Raw genomic sequence first — 8,647 nt, 5'->3', positions numbered from 1 at the left:
TTCCCGTGTTACACTTGAGAGGCTAAAACTAGGGATTTGAAGACTATAAGGCTGTTGTGTTCTTACATTGCTATATCTTGATGGTTTCACTGAGTTTATCTCTTAAGAAAGTGTATCTTAGCTATATAGAGATGTGGAAGGCAATTGCAGATCATTCTTGGAGCTGCATTGTGAAGTGACCCTTTTACCCTTAAATTTAGGGTTTAAGCCTATTGGGAGCTATTCTTGAGTTACCTTGCTTATCTAACTGTGTACTCCATTCAAGCAAGTGTATTTGGCTGTGACAAGGCTTTGGAAACCTAGTTTGTTCATCAAATGAAGCTGAATTGTGATTTGACAGTTCTATCCTATTGATTGTAGAGAAGTGTAAACTAGGGTTACTTGTATTGTGTATACTTAAGGCTGTATATCCATTCTTATATTGTGTAATAGCTTAAGTATTTTGTAATTGGTGTGTTGACACCTTCATTATTTTGTAAGTGACCCTTTTACACTTTTCCATTGCTGCACCCATAAAGTTCTTAAATTCCATTAGAACTTGTTTAATTATATCAAATTATTTGCAGTATAGACTGTATTCAGATTGTATTTCTTCACTTATCTTTTTTTCGCACAAAAGTTGTAGGAGGCTTCAGCCATAGATTTCATCCATGATAAAGCTCCACCAAGATTCCTAAGAACTGCATCTTTTATGTTGTCCATTGAGATCTATTTTTAACTATGGTTTAACAAATTAATTTCAAAATTAATTAGTTTATAATGGTGGTGGTCTCAGCAAGAACTCATGCCATTATTCGTTGCATCATGAGACGCCCACAAAACGCTCACAACCTCTTGATTCAATGAACGGAGGCTGCTAGCCTTACCTGAAGTTATATTAATATTTCTCTTATCAAGTTTGTGAAGTTTTTTTATATATTTGTATGAAAGAGTCTTTGAAACATCTTAGAAAATAAAAAGGGAAAAAGCTATTACTTTTGTCAACAGAGTTAAATTATTTGGTATGATTCAGTAGTTAAATGTGCAAAAGGACATGGAGTCAGCTTATGGAGGAGTTTCAAGAAGTTGTAATGGCTCTTTTATTGGAAGTTTACCAAATTTTTATGGGATTAATTCACACACTAATATTATATTTGATGACCACCAATTTATTGTTAGTTGAATCAGATTCAAAGCTCTTGGTTGAGTTCAATAAAAGTGGTGCTAATTTCCTTGGGCAGTTGAGTATTTATCACTGAAATTGAAGAAAACAACAAGATTATCCATATATAGTTGATATATGTATAATAAGTCCATTCCAGGTTACATAACTTTGTATTACACATTACTTAATAATCCCAATTTAATCACACAATCTTCAGACATCAAGCCAAGCTTCAACACAACTTGTAATTACCCTTCCAAACATTCCCTACTCTCTCTCTCTCTCTCTCTTAACTAAAAATTGTAATCAAATATTTGATCATATCTTTTTAGATTTTTTTCAATGATTACAATATCTGTTTTACTTTCCTTCCAAGTTACTAGCCGCCGCCTCCATCTATATATTTCCTTCTTCCCAACCCACTTTCCGAAAACCTACCACCTCCCTCAATCGCGCTACTCTTCTTCGTCTTCTTCTTCGCTAATTGTGTTCCACTTCTTCTGTTTCCATTTTTATTCACCAATCATCGCCGCGTCTCAGCCCTCTTTTCATCATCGCCGCCTCTTTTCCGGCCTCTTTTATCAGCGCAGCGCCTCAACCTCCAGGGTTTCGGCCCCCTTTTTTTTAATCCTTATCACCGCCTCAGCCCTCTTTTATCTAGCACAGATATGTTTGTGCCTCTAGGATTTCGGTTTATCCCCACAGAAGAAGAACTCCTCACACACTTTCCCAGAAGAAAACTGAAGCAAGAATCGTTGCCTTACGAGGGTGTAATTTTGGAGCGCGATGTTTATGGCGAGGCACCTTAGAATATATTTACGGCTGAAGATCCACGGCATTCATTGAAATCCAATGAATTTGTTATCTACGTCTTCACCCAATTGAAGAAAATTGACCGCGAAAAGAAGAGAATTATTCGGAGAGCTGGATGTGGGACATGGGATGGCCAAACCGGTATCAAGAACATTTATAATAAAGAGAAAGAGCTTATTGGATTCAACAAGATGTTGAGTTTTGAAGTAGATGTGAAAAAAGATGAGTTCTTGATCATGCCAAAAGGTCATTGGACTATGCACGAGTATTCATTGGGTGGTGTGAGTTTGAATGGGTTAGAAGAAGGCACTCGTGATTACGTAATTTGCAAAATCAAAAGAGATGATTCTAAACATCTCAAGAGAGCACCAAAGCATCATGCTCATGAAGTATCCAAAGAAGAAAACCCTAGATGTCGTAAGAAGATGAGATATGATCATGGTGAGGTCTCTACAACTCCACAAAACATTGATCAATCTGTGTCCACAGTAACAATAATGGACAGTCATCCTGATCAGTTGCTTCCACCGAAACTACCCAACAATACACCCTTTGATATTCAGCCACTGCCAACACATGATGATGATGAGACTGCAACACTCTTTGATCTGTCCAACATCACAATCAACTCTTGTGATATGCAGCAGATAGACTCATTTTTTGACAACTTAGATGCAACTGCAACCTCCAATAATCAGCCGCTGCTACCACGTGATGATGATGAGACCAATGCATATACAATAGCAGCAGAAGACTCGTTTTTGGAGGACACTGATCCAGAAATGCAGGAGCAACTCAATGCTTTATCTGAATTTCTTATGAATGATGATGAGCCATCACTTTCAGTCGGCAACATCGATCAAATCCAAGAAAACTTTTGGCTATATTAATTAACATGACCTTTGTATAGTTACTGGTTATGTCGTAGTCATTTGTCTGTCACTTGTAAATTGTGCTTTATATTAGTTTGTTGCTTCTAACTGTAAATGGTAATCTGGAGATTCAGTTGTTTTGCAAGTTATGAAAGTTGAGCCCTTTTAAAGGCTTAATATGTTACCATTATTTTCTATGAATAATATCTTGTGCTGTTGCTTTTGCTCTATCTACAGTAGCATTAGTGTTGTCAATTCTGTGTCCGGGTTACTTTGTATTATTAGACAATACTTGATAATCCCAATTAAGACAACTCGTAATTAGCCTTCCAAACATTCCCTACTCTCTCTCTCTCTCTCATAACAATAGCTGTATTTCTCCCCTTTCTTCTTCGCTCCAACCGCCGCCATGGCCGATGAAGAAACGATCCCCATCTCTCAAGAAGCCGGCCATTAATCACTTCCTGAACCTGCCCAACATGGAAACTCTTGCAGGCTCTGATCATCATCAAACCAAGAATAACTCCAAGAAAAATGCCAAGAAAGCAGAAATTGGTCTGAACCCACCACCACTGCCTTCACGCATGAGGAATCGTATCCAACACATGGGTGGTTCCGGTATAGTTGTGGTGATACAGAAGGGGTTGTTCGCCACCGACCTTAAAAAGGTCAACAATCGGCTGTCGATTCTGGTCAATTTCAATTCTTATCTGCAAATTTAGGGTTCTAATGATTTATGTATATAATTCAATGTAATTGTTCCCACACAGTCAAATGCTTATTATGTAATGAGATTGTGTGTGATCACAGATGTTGTTTCTACAAAATACTTTTTGTTGTATCAAGTTTAAGTTTTGTAATGAGATTGTGTGTGATCACAGATGGAAGTCTCTGTTCTCAACAGAGAGTTCAACAGAATTTTTGTTACCGTTACTCTCCTCAACAGAATCAATCATTACATAGATAACTTTTTGTTTTATAAGTTTTGTTGTTGGTTTAATCGGATTTGAGTTTGGTGATATTTACCCATTCGCTAAAGAGATTGTGAGTGATCACAGATGGAACTCTCTGTTCTGAAACTCTCCAAAAGAGGCTTGTTTGAATTTTTGTTACCGTTGCTCTTCTCAACAGAATTTCAACAAAATGGGCTTGGGCTCTTAGGATTTGTATGGGCCCGTGCCTTGTTCTGTTTGGGCTTTTTCTCCTTGTTCTGTTTGGGCTTTTGCCCCTTCAGCCCCATTTTTCCTTATATAAATATATACATTTTTCTTTCATTCACACCGGAAATATATATATATATATATATATATAGTTATTGCCCTGTTCTTAACAGAGTTTTACCTTTTAAGTTCATTGTAAATTTTACAAAATTAGTCCTATTTTCAAATTGTGAGGACTAGTATGAATGCCGTTTTGACTAGTATGGTAGTAATTGAAATTTGGTTACCTCTTATTAATTGAATCATAATCTAAGTTTTTCTTGACATCAATAAAGTATGTTTGATTACGATCATTTGTTGTAAGATTTTTTGAAACAAAAACATGAAAATATATTTGGTAAAAAAAATGTTGCAAACTTGAAAAATGGTTAATTTAAAAATGTCATATAAGAATTTTTTTTTTTTTTTTTTTTTTTTAAAAAAAATTTATTTTTTAGTGCTCATCGTTACAGTAACAGTTGTTTTAGTGCTGAAACATGTAAAAACGTTTCACTTTTGTATTGATTATGTTGTAGAACTGTCCACTTTTGTATTCACTTTTGTAGAAACACAAATAAATAAAGTAGGATAAAAACGTTCCTGATAATGACAAAAAGGTCCTTTCAGAGGTAATTTACATTACAACACATAAATAATCTGTAAGAGACCTGCTTGCATGACCATACTATATAGTGTAGACTTCTTTGCAATCTGAAATGTTCCATATCAAACATGTTCATTCCTCTCATAACCACTTCCAAAAACACAAGAGTGACTCCACATTGAAGCCCGGAACATGTTCATGGCTCCGGCACAAACATAACAGGGAAAACTGCAAAATAATCCGTCCATTGTCCTTGAAGTCGTTCGATGCAAATGAAAACCTTCAGTTATCTGACTGCCCAAAGTACCTGCCCGAGATTGTTGCCAGAATATTAAGCATTATAACTTCATCGTCCGGTTCAGACTTTTCAGCTCGTAAGCTTGCAGACTTCCTGAGCAGACAACGAAGGGCTGCAGATGTGTCGCCATCTAGTGGAGTGTCTACTGCTTCACACAGAGCATATAGCCATGCGCAATCATTCCTTGACAACAAGATTATCCATATATAGATGATATATGTATAGTAAGTCTATTCCAGGTTACATAACTTACTTTGTATTACACATTACTTAATAACCCCAATTTAATTACCCAAATCTGCAGACATCAACCCAACTCGTAATTACCCTTCCAAACATTCCCTACTCTCTCTCTCTCTCTCTCTTAACTAAATTGTAAAAAGATATGTTTGATCATATCTTTTTAGATTTTTTTCAATGATTACAATATCTGTTTTACTTTCCTTCCAAGTTACTAGCCGCCGCCTCCATCTATATATTTCCTTCTTCCCAACCCACTTTCCAAAAACCTACCGCCTCCCTCAATCGCGCTACTCTTCTTCGTCTTCTTCTTCGCTAATTGTGTCCCACTTCTTCTGTTTCCATTTTTATTCACCAATCATTGCCGCGTCTCAGCCCTCTTTTCATCATCGCCGCGTCTCTTTTCCGGCCTCTTTTATCAGCGCAGCGCCTCAGCCTCCAGGGTTTCGGCCCCCTTTTTCTTAATCCTTATCACTGCCTCAGCCCTCTTTTATCTAGCACAAATATGTTTGTGCCTCTAGGATTTCGGTTTATCCCCACAGAAGAAGAACTCCTCACACACTTTCTCAGAAGAAAACTGAAGCAAGAATCGTTGCCTTACGAGGGTGTAATTTTGGAGCGCGATGTTTATGGCGAGGCACCTTGGAATATATTTACGGTTGAAGATCCATGGCATTCATTGAAATCCAATGAATTTGTTATCTACGTCTTCACCCAATTGAAGAAAATTGACCGCGAAAAGAAGAGAATTGTTCGGAGAGCCGGATGTGGGACATGGGATGGCCAAACCGGTATCAAGAACATTTATAATAAAGAGAAAGAGCTTATTGGATTCAACAAGATGTTGAGTTTTGAAGTAGATGCGAAGAAAGATGAGTTCTTGATCATGCCAAAAGGTCATTGGATTATGCACGAGTATTCATTGGGCGGTGTGAGTTTGAATGGGTTAGAAGAAGGCACTCGTGATTACGTAGTTTGCAAAATCAAAAGAGATGATTCTAAACATCTCAAGAGAGCACCAAAGCATCATGCTCATGAAGTATCCAAAGAAGAAAACCCTAGATGTCGTAAGAAGATGAGATATGATCATGGTGAGGTCTCTACAACTCCACAAAACATTGATCAATCTGTGTCCATAGTAACAATCATGGACAGTCATCCTGATCAGTTGCTTCCACCGAAACTACCCAACAATACACCCTTTGATATTCAGCCACTGCCAACACATGATGATGATGAGACTGCAACTCTCTTTGATCTGTCCAACATCACAATCAACTCTTGTGATATGCAGCAGATAGACTCATTTTTTGACAACTTAGATGCAACTGCAACCTCCAATCATCAGCCGCTGCTACCACATGATGATGATGATGAGACTCATGCATATACAATAGCAGCAGAAGACTCGTTTTTGGAGGACACTGATCCAGAAATGCAGGAGCAACTCAATGCTTTATCTGAATTTCTTATGAATGATGATGAGCCATCACTTTCAGTCGGCAACATCGATCAAATCCAAGAAAACTTTTGGCTATATTAATTAACATGACCTTTGTATAGTTACTGGTTATGTCGTAGTCATTTTTCTGTCACTTGTAAATTGTGCTTTATATTAGTTTGTTGCTTCAAATTGTAAATGGTAATCTGGAGATTCAGTTGTTTTGCAAGTTATGAAAGTTGAGCCCCTTTAAAGGCTTAATATGTTACCATTATTTTCTATGAATAATATCTTGTGCTGTTGCTTTGGTCTATCTACAGTAGTATCAGTGTTGTCAATTCTTTGTCCGGGTTACTTTGTATTATTAGACAATACTTGATAATCCCAATTAAGACAACTCGTAATTAGCCTTCCAAACATGCCTTACTCTCTCTCTCTCTCTCTCTCTCTCATAACAATAGCTGTATTTCTCCCCTTTCTTCTTCGCTCCGACCGCCGCCATGGCCGATGAAGAAACGATCCCCATCTCTCAAGAAGCCGGCCATGAATCACTTCCTGAACCTGCCCAAGATGGAAACTCTTGCAGGCTCTGATCATCATCAAACCAAGAAAAACTCCAAGAAAAATGCCAAGAAAGCAGAAATTGGTCTGTACCCACCACCACTGCCTTCACGCATGAGGAATCGTATCCAACACATGGGTTGTTCCGGTATAGTTCTGGTGAAACAGAAGGGGTTGTTCGCCACCGACCTTAAAAAGGGCAATAATCGGCTCTCGATTCCGGGCAATTGCGTCAGGAACCAGTTTCTGACAGAGGACGAGAAGGCCATCTTGGAGACCAGAAGAGATGGGAATTTGGTGGCCATTGAAACGCTGCTGATTGACCCGGAGTTGAATGAATGGAGGATGAAATTGAAGCGGTGGGAGACGGAATCAAGTTTTGTGTATGCGCTGGTTAATCCTTGGAATGATGTTGCCAACACCAATTCCTTTGCCGCAGGTGATGTTCTCCAAGTTTGGGCATTCCGAGCTCTGTTTTGCTATCGTGAAGGTGGGAATTACTGCTTCTCATCTTCAACTTTAGGGCTTCAAATCTTATCTGCAAATTTAGGGTTCTACTGATTTATGTATATAATTCAATGTAATTGTTTCCACACAGTCAAATGCTTATTATGTAATGAGATTGTGTGTGATCACAGATGTTGTTTCTACAAAATTCTTTTTGTTGTATCAAGTTTAGTTGTTCATTTAATAGGATTTGAGTTTGGTGATAATTACCCATTCACTAAAGAGATTGTGTGTGATCACAGATGGAAGTCTCTGTTCTCAACAGAGAGAATTTTTGTTACCGTTACTCTCCTCAACAGAATCAATCATTACATAAATACTTTTTGTTTTATCAAGTTCTGTTGTTGATTTAATCGGATTTCAGTTTGGTGATATTTACCCATTCTGTCAGGAGATTGTGAGAACTCTCTGTTCTGAAGAACCTCAGAGGCATCAAAAATTTTGTTTGAATTTTTGTTACCGTTACTCTTCAACAGACTTTCAACAAAATGGGCTTGTTGGGCTCTTAGGATTTGTATAGGCCCGTGCCTTGTTCTGTTTGGGCTTTTGCCCCTTCAGCTCCGTTTTTCCTTACATATATGTATTATATACATTTTTCTTTCATTCACACAGAAATATATATATATATATATATATAATATAAAAATGAGAGGGAATGAATATCTTTATGAAATTAACCCCGATATAAATTATACGTATAAGATTTGGTTGGGCTAGGTTTTTAATACATTGTTCCAACCCAACCCAGACTTACGTGAGGTTCAAACTTTTCATCTTAAAATCCAACCTAATCAGCAAAACTAGTTTTCTTGCTAAGATGGGAAAAAAAAATCCAAACTTTTATTAGTAGTTAAATTAGAAAAATGAATAAAATTTTATCATAGAGTTGAAATATTTGACCAAATTTTTGTTTCAAAAAAGTTCAGATTTGGAATTTATAAAAATAAAAAATAAATAAACTTTTAATG

General features: G+C 37.2%; 3 protein-coding genes across 3 annotated transcripts; all 3 read left to right on the top strand.

Moving 5' to 3' along the window:
* Positions 1-1,812: 1,812 nt before the first annotated feature.
* Positions 1,813-2,847, top strand: LOC132274558 (NAC domain-containing protein 41-like). The gene is made up of 2 exons (XM_059775874.1): positions 1,813-1,944; positions 2,032-2,847. The coding sequence occupies exons 1-2, from the start codon at positions 1,813-1,815 to the stop codon at positions 2,845-2,847; spliced, it is 948 nt and encodes a 315-aa protein (XP_059631857.1).
* Positions 2,848-5,675: 2,828 nt separating this feature from the next.
* Positions 5,676-6,713, top strand: LOC132274549 (NAC domain-containing protein 41-like). The gene has a single exon (XM_059775861.1). It carries the CDS (start codon positions 5,676-5,678, stop codon positions 6,711-6,713), a length of 1,038 nt encoding a protein of 345 aa, XP_059631844.1.
* A 405-nt stretch (positions 6,714-7,118) lies between these two features.
* Positions 7,119-7,733, top strand: LOC132274542 (B3 domain-containing protein At2g32645-like). Its single transcript, XM_059775851.1, has one exon. The coding sequence runs from the start codon at positions 7,119-7,121 to the stop codon at positions 7,731-7,733; it is 615 nt and encodes a 204-aa protein (XP_059631834.1).
* Positions 7,734-8,647: the final 914 nt, after the last annotated feature.

This window comes from Cornus florida, unplaced genomic scaffold (assembly GCF_030987335.1).
Source record: "Cornus florida cultivar Cherokee Brave unplaced genomic scaffold, ASM3098733v1 CherokeeBrave_3.0.0_Hap2_Chr01, whole genome shotgun sequence".
Taxonomy (NCBI): Eukaryota; Viridiplantae; Streptophyta; class Magnoliopsida; order Cornales; family Cornaceae; genus Cornus; species Cornus florida.
The sequence above is the reverse complement of the archived record's forward strand: the minus strand, read 5'-3'. Positions and strand labels throughout refer to the sequence as shown.